The 27,310-nt window shown below is 46.5% G+C and overlaps 1 protein-coding gene across 1 annotated transcript; it reads left to right on the top strand.

Moving 5' to 3' along the window:
* The first annotated feature begins 133 nt into the window (after positions 1-133).
* Positions 134-23,948, top strand: LOC142591764 (uncharacterized). Its single transcript, XM_075703954.1, has 9 exons — positions 134-1,690; positions 4,231-4,482; positions 9,731-9,914; positions 11,417-11,674; positions 14,103-14,273; positions 16,423-16,569; positions 18,272-18,396; positions 19,371-20,651; positions 23,397-23,948. The coding sequence occupies exons 1-9, from the start codon at positions 137-139 to the stop codon at positions 23,643-23,645; spliced, it is 4,221 nt and encodes a 1,406-aa protein (XP_075560069.1). The 5' UTR covers positions 134-136; the 3' UTR covers positions 23,646-23,948.
* Positions 23,949-27,310: the final 3,362 nt, after the last annotated feature.

Below are 27,310 nucleotides of genomic sequence, written 5' to 3'. Positions count from 1 at the left end.
GCGTGCGCGACACAGCCGTAACTAGGCTCTAGTATGTGTACTTTCCCGCTCCGCGAACGCATCATTTTGTATCCTTACACGAGTACCTCGGATTAGTGACCTTTTGATTTCACTGTTTCAGGAGTGGCCAGAGGACATGGCAGACGACAACCTTTCTTTTCTGGTCGTGTGGAAAGGTCATCGTGGCGAGCCCCAAGACTCCGTTTCGCTGTATAAGCGATTCTTCACTACAATTGACATATCCAGAAGAATACGTTTTAGCATGAGTGATGTCGTACTCCAACCGGGTACGCACACTGAAGAGTGCCTGTTTCAGGCTGTGTGCACGATTACGCTGCTAGACGGCAGTGCCACCTGTAGCGAGTTGGGCACAATGTGTTCAAAGATAGCGCAGCAGTGGTGTTTTCTGGGCAAGATCGTTCCGTTCAAGGGGCATTTGCAGTGGCTGATACCGGACCGTGAGCGCGGGTTTTGGCGCGGTTGGGCTCCGCACGAAACAAATATACCAATGGAGTCTCTCTCTTTCGGAACCTTCGCTGGCCTCTCCGTATTCGCGCAAAGCCACGTAGTTTTTGCCGATGATGGCCCTCCAGGTTACACACTCACTTGCGTGTTCAAGCACGACGAAAAGTTACTGCAAGTGCTGCTCATTTTGCGCCACAGTCCTGCATGCAAGCACCTTTCCAGCACGTTCAAGCTGGAGATACCATACGGCAGCATTTTTCGGGTTGTAGTGAACGAGATCGAAAAAGACCATGACGCGATAGGAATCTACCTTCAGCTGGTCACCGTCCCATTGCTATATCGAAGCGCAGAGGATTCCTGCAAGTGGGACATGCCCAACGGGAATGCCGATGGTGCGTGGTTCAACAGAGTGTTCCAACTGGGATGCCCGTGCTTTTGGATGATGCGCAGCTGCGACATCGGCGGAAGCTCTGTTGTGAAGTTGAGTCTCAGGAACAAGCTCAAAGCACGACAAGCGGTTAGTCGTCTAACTGCCCGTTGCAAACGGGAGACAACTTTTCAGTACTCTCCGATGTTAACGCACAAGATTGGTTCTCAGCTGAAAGAGATCAGGAAACGATGCACCACCAAAGTTAAGCCTCGCCTTGGTTTCTCCGCCTGTTATGCTTTAAGTGCAGTTCTACAGCAAGGAAACAATGGATACTCTCAAATGGCTTTGCTTGCTCGGGATAAGCTGGAAGAGTTCGAAGAGGAATTGATTAACTTTGCCCACACTAACAGTCCTGCCCTCGAGGCTGCTCTTTTTGCGATCCGTAGTGCAATCGAGGAACACGAAGTTGTGGACATCGTCCAGTGCCTACCGAAGCTGTTTGCCAAATTCTGCAACGCTGGGATTCACCTCCCGAAGACACCCGCTGGAACGCGCTTGGTTCGACGTTCTATTGTCACTCCGTCCAAGGTTATTCTGCTTCCTCCCCAACTTCACAACGAGAACAGAATCCTTCGCAAATTTGACGCGGAGTACTCGCTACGTGTGTCCTTTCGTGATGACAATTTGCAGCACTTATCCTACTCGCTCATGTCCGGCTCTTGCCGGCAGTTGGCAATCGAAAGGGTCGTCACCGACACTCTTCGACAGGGTCTGGTTGTAGGAGACAGGCAGTTCAAGCTTCTGGCTTCCTCTTGCAGCCAGCTGCGAGATCATGGTACATGGTTCTACGCTACGGTGAGTAGGTTGTTTACATGTGCTTCTTGATGCAATGATTCTACTGTCGTATCATTGTAGTAAGGTATGCGACCTGGATTGTTGGTGTTCCATCTTGTTAACCAGCACAAAACGAGTACTGCATAAAAAAAAAAAGGGGGGGGGATGAAGACGGCAGTTCTTCGTTCCCACTCCCCCCCCTCTTTTTTTTTTACAGCTAAGCAGTCTAAGGATATGATCTGGCGGATGGCGTCCGCGCGTGGACCAACAATTTTCATACGCAGGCCGAACCCGAACATGGTGCAATACCGGGCCGACCAGCGGCGGAGGTGCTGTTTGCCATTAAGGGGCCCACATACACAGCTTCGCAGGTCGTCCTTCTCCACAATTCGGAAGGGCACAGTTTTTCTTTCGCCGTCCTTTATCTAGTTTTGCGCTGTTCAACAAGACAGCAGCATTGTAACCGTCACGCTTTGTATGAGCTTACCTTTCGCGAGGTCTTTTCAGCCTAACGAAGTACCCGACTTCACTATCAAATTCTATAAGCCTTGAAAATTGCCTGAAACACCATAACACCAAATCACTGCTCGCAATGGTGAAATTCTCTGCCGTTTCTGTAAACGGCCTATGCCAGAATTTGCAATCAAGATTGTTTCACGGCGTCTGCTGTGAAAAGCGTGATCAACGAATGTGCTGCCCTGTTCTCTCCCTCCCTAGCCGCATTCGGACGTTGTTGGTGCGCCTCGTTCAGTGACTCCCGCGTTATGGTAATGTGTCGATCAAACTGGTTCTACTGAAGGATGCAATGGCTGGTTAGTGAATGTTAAATGACTTCATACTCGTCGACTAAGACTTTAGAAGGAGCCGTGGGGAGAATCGGCAGGCTTAAGCACAGCATTATTTGGGGAATAAAATATTTCGCATTGGAGTCCGTGAGCATCAAAGTACCTAGAGTCCACTAATTTTCCGTGGGGCTGGGTCAGTCGTCGTTCCATATCTCGTCTCTTCTCCGTGCATTGTAATTTAACACGCGGCTTTTCCCGCGATACTAGGTTGTAATTTGACTCCTTTCAAGAAATTTCAAGGCTCATATGAATCTCCTTGCTTGTCATTGATGCCTCTTGTAATATATAGGCTTGGTCAGCTTCCCCACAGGAACTGCTGTAGGACAGCTTGCTTCCGACGTTGCAACTTGCTTGGAATCTTGTACAAAGCTAGCTGAATCGCTGCTACGTGGTTACTGTCAAAATGATTGTTTTGAATTTAGCTAGTAATAAATATTAACGGGCGCACCCGGCATCGTCAGTTTTTCAGAACCAATCTTTGCTTGTTGTGGGGCAGGATCCCGCGGAAAATTTCACGATGGCCATACGTAGACCAAAAGTTGTCTCAAGGCTCACCTTCCCAGGAATCCAGCGGGCCTCTGGGTTCGGACTGGCTATAGCCCTAAATATTGTCCACTAAAATCTGAAAGCCCACAACTGCCAACGTCACAACGAACCATGCATGGCACAGTGGTGTGTTCTGCGGCAGCGGGCGCAAGTTTCTAGTGGTCTTTATGTAAACCTGTACATATACTTTAGTACTTACGTCAAGTCTCTACGATCAGGCGTGTCTCGTGCTTGAAATTTACCCGCCTTCTTTAGGGGGTAGCGCGCAGCTCACGCTGTTCTCGATGCATGCCTGCTGGGAGTTCGCAGAGCCCTCCAAGATTTTTTTTTATTGCGACCGCGGTGATGAGCATACTTCAAACTGGGACATGACGCCGCGATTGCTGTTCTAGCCACCTGCAGCCCCTTCGGGAAACGCAAGAACGCAAACTTCTCATTCCAAATGCAACCTACACAGCGTTCTTCTGTCGAACACGGCGTGCTGTGCTGTAGCACTAACACGTGAACTAAGTATTAAGAAAATAAAGAAAAAATTACTTAGACGTACGGGCAACGGTTCAAGGCGCTGGCAGCAGCCCATCTGGTGGCATGACCATGGGATGGTGGCTTCGTGCGGCGTGGTCTTCTCGCTCGCTCAAAGGAGGGAGAGTGGGAGGGTGTGCACAGACTTTCAGCGCGCTAGGAGGATTCCTCAGTGGGCTAGTTCGTTCGACATAACTGTCGCTCCAAGAGACGACGGGACTTGAGCTCAGGCGTCGTGTTGTTTCCTCGCTGAAGTCCTGTCCATTCGCCTCTTTGCGCGACAGTGTTAAGAGGAGGAGGTTCTGCGATATGTTCGAAGGCTATAGCCTTCCCGAGATGGCTGACGGCTTCGTGTGTGCTCCGTTGTCGCGCGCCTAGTTTCATAGAGGTAGTACGAAGAGGCATTCGCTCGCTGCTGCTGCTCTTTACAATGTCAGCCTGCTGACAAGTGTCCGCCGTTATCGATTCAGATGTGTTCATGTTTGCTTGTGCACTCGTGACACCGTGCTTGTTAGTTTAGTTAGTGAAGGAATGTTTGCAGCACTTTATACAGCTAATAACATGGCCAACCTTACTGCGTATAGCTTTCTCATAATTCGCTATCGCAATCAATGCTACACCTTTTTCACTTTCGTCATTTGTTCCTAGGATGGCAAGGGCTACTCCACCGACATGATCCGCTACTGGATGGGTGACTTCAGCGGCATCTCCAACACCGCAAAGAAGATGGCACGCATGGGCCAATGTTTTTCATCCACAGAAGAATCCGTGAAAGTTCCCCTCCTCAGCGACTCTGTCCTAGAAGTCCCGGATATTTTAGGAGCGAAACATTCGGTAACAAACGAAGAGTACATTTTCTCGGATGGCATCGGCATGATTTCCACGCAGCTGCTGAAAGAGGTGCGTGTAGCCGCATTTTTTTTATTCTCCTTCCATCTGCAGGCGCAGATGTAGAAAACGCTGGTTCTGTTAGAAGCATATACGCCACATGGGCGACTCATCCTAGATATACAGCATAGGTCTTAGGCCTGTGATGAGGCTTCTATGTGCCCAACGCACGTGCCCGCCTTCAAGTGCTTTGACACGTTCGCTTTGTCGCTTCGTAGTGCTCCGGCAGCTCTACATACGTCGTGTAAGACGTCCACGAAGCTTTACCGCGAGCACAATTGCGCTGCAATAGTGATAATAAATTTATTTATTGATTCGGTATACCTACATCGCCTGTACGACATTATCGCAGGGGGGTTAAAATACAGGTGGTCACAATAAAGGGGGATTATCGCTACTTCGCCCACTTATTCTTGTATTACATCTTCAAAACTGTCTTTGACGACTTTCGCAGCATTAAGAGATGTCGGATACCATCTGTGGAGTGTACAATGGCAAGGCTGTCGCAGTAGCTCCCGTCATGCGCCCCAGTAACGCGATGGGCTTCACGCCCTCCGACACGGAGATTTCTAGTATAGCCTATAGTATGCTCAATGGTTCGAGTGCGCATCGACTGACAACAAAGCCGTTTTCTGATACCTCCATGACGCACGTTCCGATGAACCTTTATTCCATGCGCATTTGGACGCAACCTTCCGTGCCTACAGGTACACCTATAACATACAGATCACAAGCAAGCCAGCAGCAGCGTCAAAGGAAAAGGCAAAGAAAGCTTTGAGAAAAGTTGAATTTTTTTTCGAATTGTCTGGCAAGTGCTATTTTGCGCAGTTCAGAATACATCTGGACTTTCCATTATACAGGTTTCGACACAGCTCAAGCCTTCGCACACGTCATTATTCCCATTCTGTGAATGTGGAATTAAGAAACAAATCAGAGGGGTGCGTCGTTGGCTTTTTCACAATGGCAGCACGTTTTAATAAAGATGTTACGAAGGCTAGGTTCATTACTACAGCTTGTCCTTCAATGCAGTTTGAACGTTTCTTCTTTTGACTTTGAAATGGCTAGGCACTGCAGTGCCCAGAAATAACATTTAGGCAATATAGTTCAAGAACCGATGTCGGCAGTACCTGTGCTGCAATTTTGAGAATCGGAATACGTTTATTCATGACGGAAACGGAGATAATTACACACGTATACGCAGGAGGTCCTGGATCCCAAAGATCCAGGACCTTGGGATCCAGTCGATCCAGGACTGGATCCCAAGGGAAGGGAAGCGTAGCAGGGGGCGGCAGAAAGTTAGGTGGGCGGATGAGATTAAGAAGTTTGCAGGGACGGCATGGCCACAATTAGTACATGACCGGGGTTGTTGAAGTATGGGAGAGGCCTTTGCCCTGCAGTGGGCGTAACCAGGCTGATGATGATGATGATGATGACGCAGGAGGTCCCGTAATACGTGTAACTTCTACGATAGTGAATGTTTTTGGAGAGAAGGCATAAAGAGAAAAGCAGCAGTTGAATGCAATAAACAATAAGGCTTCGGATTAATCAGTAATTGGAAAACTACAAAGGGAGCTTTTTCGAAAAAAATACAGAAATAAGAAATAATGCAGGAGACAAATATAGACAAAGTTAAAAATACAACACACACTAGACTGAAAATGGAGTCTAAGGAAGCGAAAAGAAAGTGTGATATCGCATTAGTGGCGTCAATTACTACAGAAAGTGCTTAAGTTGTGTATTAAATGTTTTCAGTAATTTTAAGAGATGGTGATGTGTTCCAGAGAGATAAACCTGAAAAGTGGCTGCTTGCAGTAGTTGGTGCGAACGCAGGGTGAAATGAAGTTCATATTGCCCGCAAATGTAGTATTGTTTATCTTAGGGGATATCCTTGCTTTGATGGTTACCGGGATAGTGTTGTTTAATGCCCTAAAATAGATTGCCCGGTTATATTTCACATTCAAAATATGTGCATGTAATAACTGTAAAAAGCTGTGGACATGGCAGCTTCTTCCGCACCCCCTTCGTATCATCATCACTGTCATCCCGGATTTGAGCGAATGCTACGAGATGCAAATGTTACACGGACAGCTCGATTTTAAATCGCTTGCAACGACGGTAGGTGACTGTTATAAGCGTTCACTTAATGTGAGAATGAACAAAAGCATAATAAAGCGACAGGAGTACTAAATGAGAAATATGGTCGTGCTTTAATTAGAACGCGTATTCCATATGCCATTTTCATTTCACGTTAGCTGCGAGAACATGAAATTTAACCTCGCTATCAAATTCCACACCTAAACAGGTGCAATGATCAACTGCAGTGATAAGGCGATTGTTGATGGACGTTGAAGGGGCTCAGGCGATCGCTTATGCGAGGTAAAGGTGGTAAAATTGGTCTTATTATGGTTAATCTGCAGCTTAAATTCGCACCACGTGGAAATTTTCACGAGATATTCGTTTAGCTAACGTGTTAGTGTTACACAATTGTCAGAATTGAATATAGTAGCTCCGTCAGCGTACAGAATGCACTTCAGTGAGGAGAGACAATTAGGCAGATAATAATTAGGAAAAGTAGGGCGCTTAGTATATACCCCTGCGGTATACCTATGTTAGTAGTAGCTTCTTTGGAGCAGTATCCAAAAATGTTACTTGTTTTCTATCTTGCAAAGAACTACGGATTAGTAGTAGTGGCGGACCAGTTGTTCCAATGGCTTCAGGTTTAGCGCAAAGAATTGTAATTGTGTCGAAATATAGTCCATGAATGTGGAGGCTTTTGTTCTGGCTATTTAACCACTCTAACAAACTCATAGGGGTAAAGAATACTAAACTTACCTAAATATTTCGTCAGACTCTTCTGGATAAGTTTTTCAGTAACATTTGTAAAAAAAAAATGGAAGAATGCAAATGAGTGTGCGTAAACGTGCGATCACCTTTTTTTTTTCTTTTTGAAAACGGGAATAACTCTTCCGCGTTTGAGTTCACGGGTTAAAACATCGGTTTAAAAAAAAAAAAGGTTATCGATCGCAGAGAGGACGTTAGCAATATGTTGCACGATCACTTTATTATGGCAAGCGTTAATATTATCGAGGCCAGTACTAGTGGCTTTAAGGGTCCTAATTATTGAAATTACTTCATCAGGCGTAGTTAGGGAAAAATAAATGAGGTAGGCGGTTAAAAGCCATGTTACAGCATGGAGCGGCATCGGAAGTCTTAAGAAAGCATCACTAAGGCATTTGCAGTATCAAGCGGATTACTGTATACCCTGCAAAGGTGCTAACTATTTCGCAGTTTTTACTTGCGTTATTACCACAATCTGCAATTTGTTCGTTATAACTTATCTTCGCACTTCTGAGCTGAGCAGAACGTTAGTCAGAATTTTTTGTAACGGGTGAGTAGTTCAGTTCATTGAAAGGTTGTTAGCTTTCTTATACAAATTTTCACGTGACCGCATGTCTTTCCGAAGGTTCGCTGTAAGTCGTGGATTTTGCGATGTTACCTTTCTTCGTTTTAGTTTATCAGAGTAGGTGTTGAAATAAGATGAAAGTGTAGTTCGAAACTGTAAAAAAGCTTTTTGAAGATCATGAGGATACAACTTACCACCAATCAGTTTTAATTAGGCTAGCAAGGAACATTTCTTTGTCAAGTACATCTCTGTAGTATGAAGTGTTCCTTAAGATAGCGTTCTTGCGAAAGCGTAGAAGGATAGAGTAGTGATCGGTAATGTCGATAGTAACAGGGCCAGCATCCGGTGAGCCTGTTAAGTTTTGATAATGCGTGACCAATCAATGTACCATCGGAAATATCAGGACAGAGTATGGAAACTATTTAAACATTCATATCCTAAACTATGGAAGGTGCTTGATAGCTAGAAAAACGAGATGAAGTGGTATGCAAGATGTTAAAATTTATTTAAATTTAAACTAAAGGTGATCAATAAATGCAGCCAAACATTATGTTCTTGCCTATACAGAACACGGGTGAATCAAATTCAACAAATACTAATTCAGTTAGTAATATTTAACTCCAAGTCATGCCGGCAATTGTATGGAATATTAGATGAGACAAATATAGCTACACCACCGTGGTTACTCGTCTCTCTGTGAAAGTACTTGGAGTCATGCGAGTTAAAGCAGGATAGGTGCTTGTCATCATTATCTAAGGCAGGTTTCAGACGCCCATATTCTTAAAAAGGTGTTAAGGGTAGAAAGCAGATGCTGCAAATAATCTAAATCCTTGCGGATACTTCTAGCATTGAAGTGGACGATTGACTAGTTGTGCAACATGAACTTAATCAGTGAAGATGCTCACAGGTAACAATCCATGCTGGATGGTAATGACATTTAAGGGTCGGAATAGAGCCAATTAGTTGAAGACGGAAAGGTCAGACTCATCAGCAATGCGGCAAACGCGGCTCTCATTTGTCGTTCTAGCCTTAATTTGACAATTATCCTTCCACAAGTGCTTCCCGTTAGCTTTATTTAGCGCCAGTGCTTTGGAAAAGTGCCATATTTAGTTGTGTAAAGTGGTCGCTGACAAATATAGGCAAGTTGCTGTTGAACTCGTAGATGTTACTCAGGCAGAGCGGTGCCTTTCGTACCTCGCTCATATAATCCTTTTTTCGAGAACAGAATCTAGCAATTAAGTTTCTTTTGCCCTTATTTTTTTAAGTAAAGACTCGGTGAACATCGATATCGGAGTGACTCACGGGACATCAAATTTTCCTGCGAACTCTCCATCCAATACAGCGAGACAGTCCTCGCCATGACTACAGGGAATACCCCTGATCTCGATGTTGTTAGTGCTCGATTACTGCTCGAGCTCGGAGACCTTGCGGGAAAGTGAAGTTTTCCGTTTCCAGGGCTTTGTGTTCTGCCACAAGCGAGGCCTTTTCACTGCGCAGCTTGTCAACCAGGCCTGCTTAAGGAATTCTCAGCGCCAACCGCTCAATCGCGCTAATGCCGCTGCTTGCGCAGTCGTCGTTGTCTTCCACAGCTGGCTAAGTTCCCGCTCACCATTGCGTGAGCTCACTCCTCCGTGAACCTGTGCAAGATTCGCAGTATGGAACGTACGCGGAATGTCTCTAGTTATGCTAGATTTCAATGCCTCAAACAAGGCGAACTAGGAGTCCTTTTTTTACTCAAGAACGCCTTTTCATTTGCCTTTCCCACCAAATAGTCCAAAGAGGTAGTGGCGTTGTACGCCTACCGAGAAAGGTTCTTTAGTTAAGAAAGTGTGAAAAGAGATTTTGTTTCTTTGATAGGTACACAAGAAATTGAAGCTTCTTGAGACACCGTCAGCCATTCAGATACGCTACGCCGGATACAAAGGCATGCTTTGTCACAATCCGTTGCTTCCTGGGCGCCAGCTGGTTCTACGAAAGAGCATGCGCAAGTTCAACTGCGTCAACTCCGAGAGCATTGAAGTGATAAAAATTTCGGCTCCTCGTAAGTGCGCAGTGACCATTTAATTCACCGCTCTTTTCTAATATCGTGGTAACTCGGGACGTGCTCGCACCTTGATAGTATAAGCATGGTGTAAAAATTGCACTGCACGTTCAGGTGGTTTAAATTACCTGTGGGCTAGTAACTTTTTTCGACTTATTTTATTTTTACTTCCGCCTGCGTTACTGTCTTCGCAAACGTCGGTAACAATACTTTTTTTTCCATTGGGTCAGGCTTCTTCAGTTAACGTACTACGCTTATAGAAATTTCTGAATGTAGTCGCTTCAGGGAGGTTGCAAATAATAAATTGAGGACGACATCATGTCCAGTGGTGGGTGAAATGGCAAACGTGCTAAGTATACATCTGCGGGTGCATATAGGGGCACAATAAATCTACTCACAGTAGAAAACGGAAGTTTGTCGGGCATTTGCATACCCTAATGCAACGCCTACAATATTTGGTACTTTTAGAGAAACGTAATAGCTATACTCAATGACATACATGTGGGAAGTCGTATGCACTATATTCCTACGATCGGTGTCGTAAAGCGATTTACGTAACTCGAGGTGAGTAGAACTTGTTGCTCACCTCGAGAAGTTGTTGCTCAAAAGGAAAAAAGACTTTGGAAGGAAGAGTACGAAAGGAGTCTTTCTTTTTCTCCCCCTTTTGGCGCAACAATGTATTTATTAGTAACTCGAGGTCTTGCACAGTACAAGGTGATAAAATATCTGGCTACTGCGAAACCTGCTTAGGAAAGTGTTGCCTATTGCAAATTTATTTTGAAATGTGCTGTTACAGTGATTCAGGAAAGTATAGTCGAGTAAGGTTGATTGAAGCCATCTTATACAAAGGTTTATAGACTGTATATAGACAGACTATATATTACAGGCTTGTAGACTATGGTTTATAGGCACTTTGTGAAGGGCGGTAGCTGACGAGCAGTTATGTTTTTGTCTCCGTAGTTGCACGGGCGTTTATAAATGTCGCATAGCTCCATTAGGATAGAACACCGGCATTGTTAGTAGCGCCTTACAAGTAACGGTGCAATGGACTTTGACTGGCAACATGGCGCACTACTATAGTAAATGGCTCTGCACCTTCAAAATTTTCGCGGTTTGTTGTGCCCCAGTGTCTTCCTCACAGGCGCCTTTCGTTAAGTGCAGCTCAAGGAAGGTTTCACCCATCAGATAGCATTGTCTCTTCCGTAGTGCTGGAATCTCAAAGCTGGACATGTGCTAACTGGTAGAATTCAATTCCGCGCTAAGTACTTCAGTTGATGTTGCGCCTTTCCAACTTTCATGCTGTTACTGCTGTCGCTTGGGGTTACTGTCGATAACTGCTGGCCTCTGTACCGTGCTGTTCTCGCAGACGAGCGGGGCGGGATTCCTCTTGACGTTCTAATTGACTCTTGTGTTGTGGTGCAGCGTTATTGCATCTATGCCGTTCTGGTCACTGCGTGTAATCGCTTGTGCAACTGCTCTTTTCCATCTCTTACTGTTGCCAGGTCCAGTATTTCTCAACCGTCAACTGATCACACTTCTCGAACAGCTCGGTGTTCCAAGCCGCATGTTCTTCTGCCTGCAGCAACGCATGGTAATGCTTCTCACAGAAGCGCTCGTCTGCGACAGCAGCGCGCTCCAGGTGCTGGACACGTACGTCGGCTCCGCGCTCCCGTTCAACCAGCTCACACGATATGGTTTCTCGCTTACTCGGGACCCCTTTGTGCGCTCCATGCTATTCGCGGTATACAGGACATCCATGGGTAAGCGATGCTAGCAGTTTTCTAGTTGCACCACTCTGTCCGACACTACTGCTTTTCGCTCTCACTTGTTTTTCTTTTTTTCATTGCATAGTATATAGCAATGGTCTCTAAGCACTTTACCCTGAATGATAGGTAACTGGACAAACTTGGAATATAAAACAAGCGAGCGCATAAGGCATACCATGCTTTTTCGATGTAGTATTAATTGATCGGACGACTAGTTGTATGTTGCCGCGGGATCCGGAAACTTCTTGGTGAGCGTTGCAAGACGGGTGAGCTAACTAGTGAAACTGTCGTTCATGTTCCCCATTGCGACCCCGTGTAGTCTCCCCTGATAGCAGACATTTCGCTTTCCTTACAGTCCAATTGTGGTCAGTTTTCCCCTCAATGTGACATTCAACTTTGAACAAAAGCAATCTTTAACCACAGTCCACACACAAGTTGCAACAAATGATTGAGGCCCTTAACAGGGAGAGTGTAAGAGTTGGGCTGAAGATAGATATGCAGAAGACAAAGATAATGATAAATAACCGGGCAAGGGAACAAGAGTTCAAGATCGCAAGTCAGCCTCTAGAATCTGAAGGAGTACGTTTACCTAGGCCAACTAATCACAGGGAACACTGATTACGAGAAAGAAATTCACAGAATAAAATGGGTTGGATGTCATACGGCAGACATCGTGAGCTCCTGACTGGAAGCGTACCGCTATCATTGAAAAGGAAAGTGTACAAGCGGTGCATTTCACCTGTGCTGACATATGCGGCAGACTTGGAGACTGGGAAAGAAACTTGAGAACAATTTAAGGACCGCACGAAGAGGCGATGGAACGAAGAGTGCTAGGCATAACTTTAAGAGACTGAAAGAGAGCGGTTTCGATCAGAGCAAATGGGTATAGCCGATATTCTAATTGATAAGAGACAAAATTGGATCTGGGCAGCTCATGCAATGCGCAGGTTAGATAACCGGTGGACCATTATGGTGACAGAATGGGTACCAAGAGAAGGGGAGCGTTGTAGAGGACGGCAGAGGACTAGGTGGTGCGACGGAATTAGGAAATTTGCGGGTGCTAGTTGGAAACTGTTGGAGCGGGACATGGGTAATTGGAGATCGCCGGGAGAAGCCTCCGTACTGCAGTGGACATAAATAAGCTGAAAAACAAGAACTGAAAAAGCCAAATGTCTATAGTTTTTGTTTGTACAACTTGAAAGCTGAGGCAGCAACCAATAATCACTTAAGTTCTTTGCAATTTCAGGGTTGTATCCTTTGTACGATAATGATCCGGTCCCTACAGATAAGGTGGACCAGAGCGCACTTTTAAAAATTCAGATATGTCCATTACCGTTCCAAAGTGTTGGAGACCGTGCAGACGACCCATTATTGACGGCTACCACCTTTTGTGCTTAGCGTATTAGCGGGATTAGCGGAACAGTGGAGTAACTGGAGATGCAAACGCCTTACCAGCATATGTGACGACCACTCGGTAACATATGGTAGCAACTACAGCCTTTTCTTTTTTAAGAGTGCAGCTTACATGATTTCTCAACAGACTTCGCACTTAACTCGCTTCCGAAAAAATTCCATACACTCACTTTACTGGCCTATAAACGGAACTTGGAAATTTGTTGTAACCGTCCCCACAGCCTTCCATATGCAAGCTAAAGACGACACGGCCGGCTAATCGCAGTCAATGTCGAAATTTCGAAAACCAGAAGGAAAATGTAATCCTTTAATGTAGCAGATTTCAATACTTTGCAAAGCATCTGTCTCAGTTTTCATGTCGTAGAGCTTGTGCACAACTAAGCTGTTTACTAGTGCGATTTCTCAATTCTTCTAGGTAGCGACGAAAAATCTTGCGAAACTGCTTGCATTTGTCGATCGTACGATGTGGCTGAATAGGTTGTTTCGAATGACTCGGAATGTTATCAAAATGCTGATATGCATATAGCAGTAAGATTTAGTAGTTCTGCGGGAACCCGAAAGGTGGAGAGAAGTAATTAATAAAGGAAAAATCAGACATCCACCCGTTCGTTCCTACGAACGGATGGATGTCTGATTTTCCCTTTATTAGCACTAAGACTTGACGCACCAGTGGTCAGGTTAAATACGCGTGTTATCTGTTATCCTAAGATTTTTTTTCTTTTACTGAGAACTTTCTCATTATACAGCCTTGAACGCTTTTAGGTATCGCGGCTTTCCTCGGAAGCTTTCCAGGCTAAACGGCTGGTAAAGTTTTCATACCCAAGGTTATAGCCCTCACTCCCAAGTTGTGCGACGCAGTACACTGCAGCATGCGCTCGCGGATAAATTGCGCTCATGCGACTCTTTTCTACGGAAAGTTCCTCTGCGCTTCTACCTGTCACCTCCTTTCATGTGTAGTGTGCCGCTTCCTGTGCATCCGTCCCAAAGCACCCAATCTTGGTTGTTACAGAGTCCCTGTTGTCCAAGTCCCGCATTGCTGTGCCGCACAACATGGGCCGGAACATGTTCGGCGTGTTGGATGAGACCAGGACGCTGCAGTATGGCGAAGTGTTCGTGCAGTACACTTGCCTGGTTCCACATAGCCGACGTGACGATGACCCCGTGACTACAGTTCTTACGGGTATCCTTATATTCATTAATCTAATGCATATGCTGACCTTTATACTTCCGGAGCGTTCTGTATTAACCGAGAAGCATCGTTCAGTAACATCCGCCGTGATTGCTTAGTGGCTATGGTGTTGCGCTGCTAAGCACGAGGTCGCGGGATCAAATCCCGGCCACGGCGACCGCATTTCTGTGGGTGCGAAAACAGCCGTGTACTTAAATTTAGGTGCACGTTAAAGAGCCCCAGGTGGCCCAAATTTCCAGAGTCTCCCACTGCGACGTGCCTCATAATCAGATCGTGGATTCGGCATGTCAAACCCCACAATTTTTTTTCATTCAGTACCAACGCTGCTCGTTGCTGCCTTCTGCAATGTTTAGTCGACACAATCCATATATTGCGGTTATTAGGTTAATTAGTTCAACACAATCTACCCAGGTTGCTTTCCCACAGTCTCCATACTGTATTCACTCATTCAGCATTTCTGTCCAGCTTGTTCCACTTTTTTGCGGAATAGCCTACAATGCCAGTTCCACGATTAGGTGAGCGTACCCCCCGCTATCAATAAAAATAATACAGGGTAGCACTGTAGTTCCTGCAGGTATATCAGATCACTCTCGTATATGCGACTCTTCAGTCTGAAATGTAGAGCGTAAGAACGCGTCACTAAGCTGACAGCTTCAGCCCTTGCGACATTGCCTGCAACGCGAAAATTACTTTCGTGATAACATTCGCCAGTTTCTCCGCTGTTGCTGTGAAATAAACTGGAGCCGCCAGTGAGTGGCATAGAAAGTGCGAAGTGTACAAACTAAGGCAGCTTTCGTTGTTAAAGTGACAGGACACTCTTGAATTGCCAATTCACTTTGAAAAAATGCCTTATTTTTTTATTATGTTTTATGCATCTTCACACACCTCTACCTATCACAAAACAAAAAAATAAAAACCGTGCTTCCACCGTTCCATAGTTATTGGTTTCACTAAGTACAAATTTTAGTTCTCATTTCACATTTCTTACTTGCTTGTTTTACGATAATAGATTAGTATATTCCGCGCGCATTGCCACGTTCCGAAAATATTTTGCATTGTTTGGTGATGTTTCGCTTAAATCTTTCATAAGGGGGACGCTTCAATGACCTGATTTGACGCATCGCACTGAAGCGGATGAGCAACGAGCTCTACAGAACGTGTCCACAACTTCGACAGCCGTGTACATGAAGCTGCCAATCCTAAAAATTTGGCCTCTTTGATACTAACTTCCACGTGAACAGTGCAAATCACGCAATTTTAGATGTTATGCGGCAAATCGGACTTGACCTTGTTCGTTCACTTATAAAGCTTGCCCTGTGCAGGACTTATGTCTTATCGGACAGTCTCTTATTGGGCACTCGCCTTGCAAGTGCACTGATGGAGCAAAGCAAGCAAGAAAACAAGCTTGAAAAACGTGCAAAACAAGAGTCTGGAGCATATTGGTCTTCTGGCACTTTGCTTTCATGTCTGTATTGCATCTCATAATCTTCAGTATCCTTTTTCTCGGAACCATTCCCTTCAGCTCGTTTGGTATTATCGCCTGTTTCAGAATGTAAGCTTGCAAGACACCAGTTGCTCGTTTTTGATGGATATATTCCCATTCACGTATCGCATATTTTTATTCTAGTTCATTGCACAGGCCATGGGTAGTTCTGCATAAATCCTAAAGCATTATGGGATGCAGGAATCGGTTTCAAAGGTACGAGTGTTGTCGTGAAGGGCGAATTGGCCACTTTAAGCGGAAAACGCATAAATACCATTAATACTGTCCTCCTAACGAGGAAAAGCGGTACAATTTTATCCTGCAATATAAAAAATTTGTATCCAGTGTCCTCATGCCTTAGCGCGAGACTCGATGTACGATTGGATCGGTGAAGAGAAAGGGGAGGACGAACACGCGAAGATAGCCCATCGGAAAACTAAACGGAATACTTATCGTGAGCATATCGTAGTTGGGCATTTTGTGTTCGGTATCAGTTTTACACGTCCCTAACGAGACACATGACATCATCATGAGGAACCCCCAGATAGACTACACTGAACTGCGACCATTACTTGGCATGTGTCGGTTAATGTTTTTTTTTATTCACTGAAAACTGACGGCATGTGGCGTTCCGAAGTGAAATGCTTATTTTCACAGGAACGGTGCTGGTGACGAAGTGTCCCTGTCTTCATCCCGGCGATGTGAGGAAATTCACTGCAGTCGATCGGCCTGCACTTCATCATGTGAAAGACTGTATTGTTTTCCCAGCAAATGGACACCGGCCACATCCTGACGAAATGGCAGGCAAGCTTCCAAAGACCACCTTCCATCTGCTGATGGCAGTTGGTGTGTTAGAATATGACTAGTGTTTTCTTACTTTTTCTGGCTAACCTCCCTGCCTTACCTTTGTCTTTCGCTCTCTGTAATGGGCGGGGGCGCACATAGACCTCACTATATTTAAAGTCACGATGAACCATGGACTTCTGAAGCCCTTGAATGGCAAAGTTTAACGCCTTCAGTGCTTTCGAGCATATTCCCAATCGGCGCTCTCCGCCGACGCCCAGACGGCAGAAGCGAAATACTTCGCATGGACACTCCCATTCAGTTATGCTGTCGCCGCGTAGGTTCAGTGGCTATGGCATTCTGCTACTGAGATCGCAGGGTCCATTCCCGACCATGGCGGCCGAAATTCAGTTGGGTGCGGAATTAAGGGAGAAAAAAAACACGCTGTGTTTGCGATGCATGCAGAGCCCCAGATGGTAAAAAACTAGCCCGGCACCATCTCCTACAACCTCTTTTGGGCAGACAATAAAATCTAGGAACACCGATCTTAAAAAGAGAACTCTTTAGTTCGGCATGCCGTTAATCGTTGGCTGTCATTATGCCGCGTGAATGTGTGCACTATATTAAATATGGTGCGAGAATTTCGCATAGTTCTTGACTAGATCTCGACTGAACAAATCGTTTCGGTGTGGAGCGAGCCACCCGTAATACGGGCCGGCAGCCAGGTGTGATCGTAGCCACATGCAGCTATAGTTTCACATGAAAGCTAGGGGCGCCTAGAGGGAGAGCTTCTTGCTGCGAGCTTTTTTAAATGCGTGCCACGCTCGAGTGGTGCGACGCCAAAAATGACCGCTGTCCACCACTCTGTTACATCCGGCTAAAGATAGCGAGCAGCGGAGCACATATATCAAAGCAGCCGCAGACGTTCCATTTGACCTCGTTCAGCTACTAGTCTGCTTGCGCTTTTATACTGACAATATATAGTCATTTCTTACAAAATCCAGCTACTAGTCAATCAACATTCAACCCAAGTTGTTATAGATATTCAAACTCTTTTGCGCTCTTATTTTTAACGGAGCCAGTTTCTGAGGGTGATGTTTCTTGTAAACAAAATATTATGCACTATTTTTCAGACTATCGCGATGTTCCCTTTGCATATCAGTACAATTTATATTTTAGCACTACTTTATGCTGTGCTCTGCACCTTGCGCTTTAGCATTTGATCTGACATTGATTTTAGAACTGTAATGTGGAAAGGTTTGCAACATTAGGTAAATAGTCGCGTGCCGAAGATGTGAGACCTAAATTTCTTGGCATGAGACCGTTCTGCTGCACTGCTGTTCACGGGAGCACCTCGTTCAGCAGTGCAGTCCATACACTCGACAAATTTGTCCCCGCTCACACGGGTGCTCTCTCGCTTCTGAAAAACTAGTGAAACTAAACCTGATCGGTTTTACTTTGAAAGTTGTTTGGCGCACTGGGCAGGGCCCAACTCAAAGGCAAAGCGCATGTTTGTAGCCGAATGGCATGCAGAGAATGGTGAAGCCTGCATGCTGACAGGCGTACTGCTGGCCCGACTTCGGCGGCACAAATTCATAACGTGTCCTGTTCACGTTCGCGCACAGATCCGCTGCGGACAAATATAATAACTCCACTTTTATTCCTGTCATGCTTCTAGAAAAAATTCGCCCAGCACAGACATATAACAGTTTCTCATTTGCAGGCTCGGATTTGGACGGTGACGAGTATATTGTCATCTGGGACAAGAGTCTGTTCTTTCCGGGGTTCAACAGGGAGCCTATGGTTTACGGACAAAAGCTTCCACAACAACGATCAGACCTTAATCTGGTAATTACGGTCGTCATGCAGATGCTATTCTTGAGGCGTTCAATAGTCTGTGGTGCCGCTTCCAGGGAAACATTCCAATTGCATAAGGACGTCAATGCCCTAAAGTGCTATCCTTTTCCGAAGGATATTCGCTGCTCTGTATGGCACCAGCGTTGTTCAATGACCGCATTCCCGCAAAATGTTTCGCGAAACGTGAACTTCAATACGCACTGAGGTTTGGTCAAATCTCCCCCCCGCCTGACACCCACCGGTATATGCAAGAGCACACCACGGGACGGCGTGCGCAGCTACTCAGGGGTTCATATTCACTGCATACCGGGGGTCATATTGCAAGAAAATTTTGCATCCGCTTCCTACCAAGTATACCATCTCTACATTTCAATCTCGCCGTCGAATCTCTTCTTGAATGGGTTCCGCGATGTGAGTAATACGAAACGGCAACTCGCGGCGCTATGGATTTTCTCCTGTGGTTACAATTAGCATTTGCGAACAACTTAACAGCGAAAAATAATTTCGTTTACTCGCCCCTCACTATGCCGTATGACCGATAAAAATCTTAGTTTACTACAGCGAATGCAGCGTACCCGTTTGAGCGCGCTTGTGTGTGCCAGCACAGACGCGTCGCCATGAAATGTGACGTTAGAAGCGCGATTTTCCTATACGTTGATCGGATGTGCACCCAAAACTTTGCCATGTAGCTTGTTGGCCTTGATGCCCTGCACCCGTACCTGCCTCATGACCCGTGGATTCCACGTGCGCATGTGCTCGAGACGTCAGCAGGCAGGCTGTTTCCAAATGGTATACATCCGACTTCTTGGAGACATCTCCACGCTCGTTTAGTCTGCTGGCTTTCGTTTTCATTCGCGATTAAAACTATTCTTATAACTCGGCCGCACTTCAGTGTTTTTCGGTAGGGATGCTTTAAACGTTCTTCACGAGTTACTGATCTTTTTTCCTTTTTGCATGCTTTCAAGGTTGACGGCATGGCGCAATTCATCTCTGACTACATCCTGAACGACAACGTTGGGGTCATGTCCAACGCACACCTAGCCCTTGCTGACAAGCTTGACAGCGGAGTGTTCTCACGGCCATGTCTTTCTATAGCGAAAAAAATCTCGACATGTCTCGACTTTGCAAAGACTGGTGTTCCCGCTCTTTTGGAAAGGAACGAAAGACCAGAAGAGTACCCGGATTTTATGGACAAGGGCGGTCACAAAAACACTTACCGTTCGAACAGGGTTCTCGGACACCTGTACAGGTTCCAAAGGTTTCTCGAGTCAGTCGTTAGCTCTAGCTTCAACAGTCACCTCGTTGATGGCGGTAGCAATATCAAACTGCTTGAATTGGGTGGCTGGAACCGTTACAAGTTCATCGTAGAGGAGCTTTTTGCTGCCCACGAGTCCGATATGGAGCGCATACTCAAGCAGTATGGCATAAAGAGCCAGGCGGAGGTTGTGTCTGGCTTCATCAACGACGTCTCTGCCTCCAACAAGAGCCACTACGAGAAGAGCAACGTGGAAGTACTTGTCGCCAAACAGTACCGAGCGATAGTAGAATCAACAAGGGAGCGATTCTTCAAAGAGGTTGATTATGCCTGCCGCATGGAAAATGCGCGGTCAGAAGTAGATAAAAAGCAGATTCTTCTGAAAATGGCATCCGCGTGCTTTATGGTGACGTACTGCAATGCACGGAAGACCTATTCCAGCTTCCCTTGGTCTTTTGCGGACGTCATTCTCCTCGTCATGCAAGAGAGTTCCTCTCGTCATGAGCATACGAGCAAGAACCTTCTCGTCTCCCGCCTGGATGACCAGTTGGTGGCTGCTGCATCGCAATTCTCTGCCAAGAGAGTGGCCCTCGAAGTGGTGTTGAAGTGGGCCGAGAAAGAAGACTTGCTACTGCGGACTACAGCCGTGAACTGTGCTCGGATTTGCAGAAATTGTTTAGAAGAGCTATTCTCCAAAAGCACGCTTGCAGAAGAGGCCACGGATGCTGAAAAAGGACCTGAAAAGCAGCTGCCTTCCGCTGGTAGTTACGTCACTGCCTTCCTGCGTTATGTCAGCAGTTCCTCCATAGTCTTCCCTGATTGCGACGCCTGTAGCCAATCATCGCAGACCCACACTCTGACAATGGCTGCACTCAGGACCTACAGTATGTTGTCAATCTTGTGCGACCTCTGCCATCTGGGCCTGCCTTGTGACGCAAGCCTCCATGAACCCGTGCAAGAGATAAAGGAAGGCAGCTCTGTCCGCATCAAAGTAAGCCACCTCTTCCAGGGTTCTTTGAATAGTCCAATTCGCGAATGCGAATATTCGAGTAAAGATTGCTTAAGAAATGATGAAACTTTTGAAGTGATATTTCCGTGGTGCTCTTTGGCCACCATTGGCCCTTGCATAACAAAACCACATAGATCTTCATTTCCGTGCAGGCCACTTGGTAAAATAAAAAGGCCCATTTATATTTGACAGCTGCATGTGATGCCTTTCCCAACTGGTCTTCCGGCCAATGGAATAGTTTGTAAAGTACTTCTGTTTACAACAGCGCTTCACCAGATGCAAGCATCGTGAGGCTAGCCATAAAATAAACTGCGTTACTTCTAGACAACAAATTGTGAGGGTATCTAAAAGTGAGACATTCGTACTGAATCGTCTGAGCCTATTCAGAAGTTATTCTACCCTCGATTTCTCTCAAACTGGTGCCTGTGCGCAACACACACGGCTCTCTTGCAGCAGGATCATTCGGGACAGTCGCCGCTTGCCTCGGTTTTTCTCCCTGCTACATTGCGCGTGAGTTTTGCGGATCGCTCGGCAAGAAAAACACTTGCTCGCTCGCTGGTTTGTTTGTCAACGTAAGTGAGTAGCCCGAACAATCATAGTCGATGGTTCCTGCATTTTTTTCCACGGGCAGCGCAGTCGAGCATCCGCTGTAAACTGCGCCCGTGCGTTGTACATGAAGGGCCGTAGTGAAAGCCTCTGCAGCGCTTTAGGTTGTGGAAACAGTCGGCAAACACGACCCAGGCAAGTCGACGATGTTTAATATCAATCAATGTGTGGTCTTTCGACCAGATATGTAACGCGCTAATTCTATTCGACGGGAGTACACGGGCAGCCGCCGTATGCCCCCTTTAAATTTCGTTGCGCGGGATCGAATCCCGGCCACGGCGGCCGCATTTCGATGGCGGCGAAATGCGAGAACACCCGTGTACTTAGATTTAGGTGCACGTTAAAGAACCTCAGGTGGTCAAAATTTCCGGAGTCCTCCACTACGGCGTGCCTCGTAATCAAAGTGGTGTTTGGCACGTAAAACCCCACAATTTAATTTCTTTTTTAAATTTCGTTATACTATGCATCGGTAATTTATTCGTGTTGCTAGCGTATGGTTTTCGCAAGATGAATGGGCCACGGCGGAAACAAGCGAAACGTTCACAATCGACATCCAGTCTCAGCAGCATGCATTCAATAACTTATCGGGAACAAATTTAAACGTGTCGGCGAGCTGGTCATTAAAGTGCCGTAGTGGGACAGCTGCAATGCATTTGTCTAACCACTGGTGATTGTATCAGGTGCGCTAAAGCGTTTAGAGTATACAATATTTTTTGCCTCTCTGATAGACACAAATGGGCGTTAATTGTATTTGTAGCAACCGCGAACACCCTCAACTCGAAAGTGGAGTTTGGCCATCTGCTGGTACCAGTGTTGGGGCATCTGAAATCCTTTCGTGATGTTTTCGCCTCTGGTGGCCGCCGCAACTATCGCCGCTTTACGAATCAATTCTAGAAAGTAGGTGAGCACTTGCGCACACAAGTAGCAGAAGAGCTGGCGAAATGGCTAAATGGCGCAATCTGTACAACAGTCACGGCTACTTCCATCTTCGCCAGTCATTTAATGCCGCGAGTATATGCGCATATGGCTGAAATTGCCGCCGAAGTGATAACAGCTGCTCCAAGAACGCCGCTTTTGCGTAGCTAACCTCGTTATCACAAAGTGCGAAAAGCGACGTGAGAACATGAAAAATATAATGCACTTAGGGGTAAAACTAAATGCATGTTAACTTTATACATGCTACTGCAAGTTCCGTATTATGTGCCGTATATCCACATTCTGCCTCATTCTTTTATTGCCTATCGTGAAATCGACAGCCTTTGTTCCGACGGCGAAAATGGCCCCCGATGTACACCGCGTGGTGGAACTGCAACTGGTTACTGGCGTTCGTTCCAGTTTGCTCGCAGTGTCATAACAGCAGGGTTCGCGTGAGCCCACAGTCCACATTGGTTTGGCAGCGGATAGAGCTACTAAGCAGGAGGAACGCCTTCCGTCTTGTAAGCTAACAGCTGAGACGATGCCCGTGGCAGTAGTGGCAGTAACTGGGCGACGATGGGAATGGTACACAGCGGTGCTACATCACTATCATGCGTAAGAGATGGTCTGCTATCTTACTATTCTTCCTTGCCTTTGTCTACAGGCCAGCGCGTAATGCTAGCCTGTAAAGTCGTCACGCTAAAATGTTGCCGCAGAAGTATCTACTTTGTTCTTAACGGTAGTGGCCTGTCGTGCATTCACTGGCCAATATAATTAGGGGGTTTTCAGTTGCCAACATGGTCAACTAAAAGCACCTGATTACCCGCCGGGCAGGACGTTGCTCGTACGACGGGAGGCATGCGTACTATAGCGCTCGGCAGCTTGCGTGGTCTGCCTCACTGACTTTCATACCCATCCACCTTTGTCCCACTGCCGTTCCTGCTTGCACAGGAGGAGGCGATGAACGTACTTGTTCCGTTGTGGTACTGGTCGGCTGCCTGTTTTGCGCTGACTTAAAAGTTCAAGCATCTGCATTTCTTGCATTTGTTCTGTGATGTACTGATGAGTTTATTGGCGCTTTCTGCAACACATGCGTTTCCTGTGTAAGGCCCACAAACATTCACTCCATGCTCTGGATGACGGCTGACCTAGCATAACTCGGCACCGGACCGTGCGCCCTACTCGTGGCGTCATTTCTTTGCGCAGGTGTCCAACCCAGCCTTACGCGACATGCTGCTTCACGGACAAGACGAAGTGGCCGGCCTGCTCTCCTCTTGGTCTGGCGTGCAGGAGGTTCACATCCGGCGTGGCATTGACCGCGGAGGCGGTCACTACATCGTCGTATCCTCTGTCGGCCGCGACTGGCAGCGCTGGTTCCTCGAAGAGTTGCTCCTCCAGCCTTGGCTTGCCCGCGCGATCTTGAAGCGCAGCCTTGCCGAATTTATTCGTGCCTGATTTTTCTTTTGACGCAGGTGCAAGGCTGCACTTGCACCTCACGCACACATTTTAACTGACTTTCTCTTTTAATCTTTTAACAAGCTGACTTTTTAGCGCTGTGCAATGGTCCCGCGAGAAACTTCTCCATTGTGGCCTGTAGTGCGGGCACATAACTTTCTAACTTTTTTCGTTTCACGCAAAGGGAAAGAACATTGCACCCATGACTCAAACTAACCAGCGCGTGTCTCTGTAACAGCTGTTTTAGTTGTACTTGTTTTGTGTACATGTTATACGCTTTAAATAAAGTGACAAAGAAATGGCTTTCCCTTTTGCGTAGCGCTTAAAAGGTGTGATTAGGATAGTACGTGCTGCTCGCAGAACGTGCTATATAAATCGCAGGATCAGCTTCATTGCCGCATTCGAGACCGCTGCCTCCAGACACAAGGGCTAACAGCTGGTACAGCCAGTCAGGCCCTTAAATCGGCATGCACTCGCTATCCTCGTAGCAGAACTTTCACGGTACATGTCGTATATGTGTCGTCGTCAGCGGCGTTGTCTAGAGTGTTCAGACGGCAAGTGACGCTCATGCCGGCAGCTGACGGATCGCTCCGCTTACAGAGCCGATTGAGCGGAGGGCGCGTCTACTTGGCTTCGCGGTTGTTTTGCAGCTGAGCTTATTGCGCGTCGCCCACGGCTCGCAAGGCGCACTTATCAAATAGGGAAATCTAGTTTCCTGCAGTGCCTTCGGCTCGTAAAATCTGAACGTAAGCGACGCGCGACTAAAACTGCCTACTGTAGCAGAGCTTCCACGAACGCCGCGACAACTATGTTTTTATACAAGCGCAGTTAAACGCCTCTTGTGCAATCTAGGTGACTCTTCCGAAAGATTAAAGCCTAGGTGGACGTCACATCCGGAAGAGTCTTCGGGAATGCGCGTTCTTTAGCACCAACAATACAATCAAATATGCGTAGGCTCATTCGTTTACGCATAAAACCGAATTCTCAATTGTTACACCCCGAACAATTTTCGTCAGGATTGGTTTAAACGAATTTCTTCCCGAAGTTCCCCTTCCGTAAAGGACAAATGCAGGTGTTACAAAACTAACGAACGCTGCCGCCTTGCATGAGTAGGTGGTCAAGATCCATTAACACTACTGGTTTATTATATACGCTTCCTTTTCTCCAAACACTCAACAAAAACATGCATACAGAATATATTCAGCACCTGCCGGCTTTGAGTGAGCGAAAGCTTCTTGCTTCTTCAGTAGCCGCGTTTACATGAATACGACGATGGCCCATCGGATCTCATTTCCTTAAGTTGCGTACGTGTTAACGGCGATAATGCCCTAGGAAGCGAACACGGTGCTTTGCATTGCGAATTGTAGCTGCGACGTTGAGGACGTTTACTCAGCTTTGTTCCGTTTGAAGAAGTGCGCCAGGTTGACCGAGTTGTATTCCCTTAATATTATTCCAAAGACATTCGGCGCGAAACGGTAAAACAGGGTGAGAAAAGACAATGAAAGGCCCGACAGGTCTAGGATGGACACAGAAATACTCATACGTATATCAATGTAGGTGTCGGCGATTGAAATTCGATACTCGGAGAGCCCATGGCTGTAGCCACTTTATGCTCAGCCAGTGGGCGATGGGGACACATTCACGAAGGAAAGACCTACTCAAATATCCACCAAAGGCTCTATTCTTGACATAGCGTCATTTTCTCCGACGCGCGACGCGCGCAAAATTGCGCCGTTGGCGCCGATTTGCTTTCGTAACGTGATACAAACTTGACGTTTTACCTTTTGAAACTTAGATAGAGGCAATGAGCTCGCCGTCCTTCATAAAGCAAAGCAGTTTTCTCGGTAAAAGTAAAGCAGCTACCTCAAAGTGCACGATTATTGCGTGAAAACGTCTGTCGCTTCCGTCGTCTGATTAGGATGCGTGTCTCCAAGAAACGGAATGAGTAATCGTATATTGCGGCCAACGAGCTTGTTTTCTATGTTGAGACAGCATAAAAGGCCAATTCACATGTTCGCAAAGGCGGGGTTGAAATGCAGTTTCAAACCAATGAGTAGTGACATCAATTGTGGTCGTGCGAGTCAAGCGCGACTACAACTCGCGAGGCAAAACAGAAGTTGGTGAAAATGATGCATCTCATATGCTAGCAATGGAAATATTTTAAAAAGTACCGACAATGTCATTAGAACGGGAAAATGTGAAGTCTCAAGTTGTTTGCTTCCATCCATGGGTGATTGCGAGTACGAAACTCTGCAGGCTTTCTGAAGTTGGCTCGTGATGATGCTTGCTGAAATATGCTGAGATTGTGTTACCGTATATAACACAGTAATGTCAAAACTCCTATGCGTAGCCATAAGCAGTAATGGCATTATATGTTGTATTAACCTTATAAGGAATGGGCAGCAACGTTATTTTCAACTGCCTTTTTTACTAAATATGTTTGGCTATATCTTCAGCACCAGAGAAAAACTACAGGTGACACGCGTGCTGTTAATGGTATTGGTGAAGATGAAAGTGCGATTTTAGAGCGCAGCTCTTAAGACCGAACTACACGTACGCTTGCCAGCGCGCGAAAGCTCGCGCCCACGCCCTTCTTGCGTTTCTATAGTAGACTGTGGTTGGGGCGCCTCGCGAGGAATGGCGGTTTGAACCTACAAGACGCACCAGCGCGCGTCCCCTTGGCTTACATTTTCGCCTTGGTAGACATCGTTTCGCATTTTTGTGAGGCCGCTAGGGCACCGATATTTGTCTGTAGTTCGGCTTTTAGGCGCCCGTTCCCGGGTTGAGCGTCGGCGTCCCTCGGTGTAACCGCGCGAACGAGCTCGTGCCCGGTGCCACTGCTCGCGCGTTCGTCGTCGTAGTCTTCCGCAGCTGGCTCCGATGCCGCTCATCATGCCAGCGTTCACGTACAGCCCCTTCCTCCGCGAAGGCGGTGACAGCGTTGGCCCACTTGGTGGCAGAGCTTTAGGAGAGATTTAGCATGCACGTTATGTCGGCCCTACAGAAATCGTCACCGCAAGGCAAAGCGAGGCTACTTCATTGTAAGGCGCACACGAGGGTCACTCAGTCTTGAAAGATCGCTATTTGAGGGACTGGCGATGTCAAGTCAGGGTCCCTAAACACTTCAAGAGGCGGTGGCCGGAACGGGCCCCGTTGGCAGCAATTGACAAGCTGTAGAGGATATTAGAGAGGGCCCCTCGTGAGAACACTCGGGTGTCGCCCGGCCCGTGAGTAATGGTCCTTCTGGAAACAACAGGGCCCGCGAATGAAGACCGTGCCGGTGGAATTATTGTTACGCTGAAGAAAGGTGCACATATATCTGCGCGGATGTGGGTGCATCTGTGTGACGAACAAACCGAATGCAATTAAGTTGGTGCTCTATATAATAACCTAGGGAAGTGGCGAGACGAGAAGCCTTCATACAGACGTTGTGAGTCTCTCTCATGAAATACTCTCATTGAGATTACGAAGATAGAGTGTATATTAGCGTTTGTAACCTCAACTATTGAGCTCCTTCCATAGAAATTTTATAATCCACAATTACTTGCTGTATGTTGCCATTGTTACAAATATATACTGATATTTTTCGTTGCCCCAGTTGTCTGCCTTCACTGATCCTTATTACCAGAATATTCGCATTACCAGGTTCACTGGTAATGCGCATA

The sequence above is a fragment of the Dermacentor variabilis genome, chromosome 1 (assembly GCF_050947875.1).
Source record: "Dermacentor variabilis isolate Ectoservices chromosome 1, ASM5094787v1, whole genome shotgun sequence".
Lineage (NCBI taxonomy): Eukaryota > Metazoa > Arthropoda > Arachnida > Ixodida > Ixodidae > Dermacentor > Dermacentor variabilis.
The sequence above is the reverse complement of the archived record's forward strand: the minus strand, read 5'-3'. Positions and strand labels throughout refer to the sequence as shown.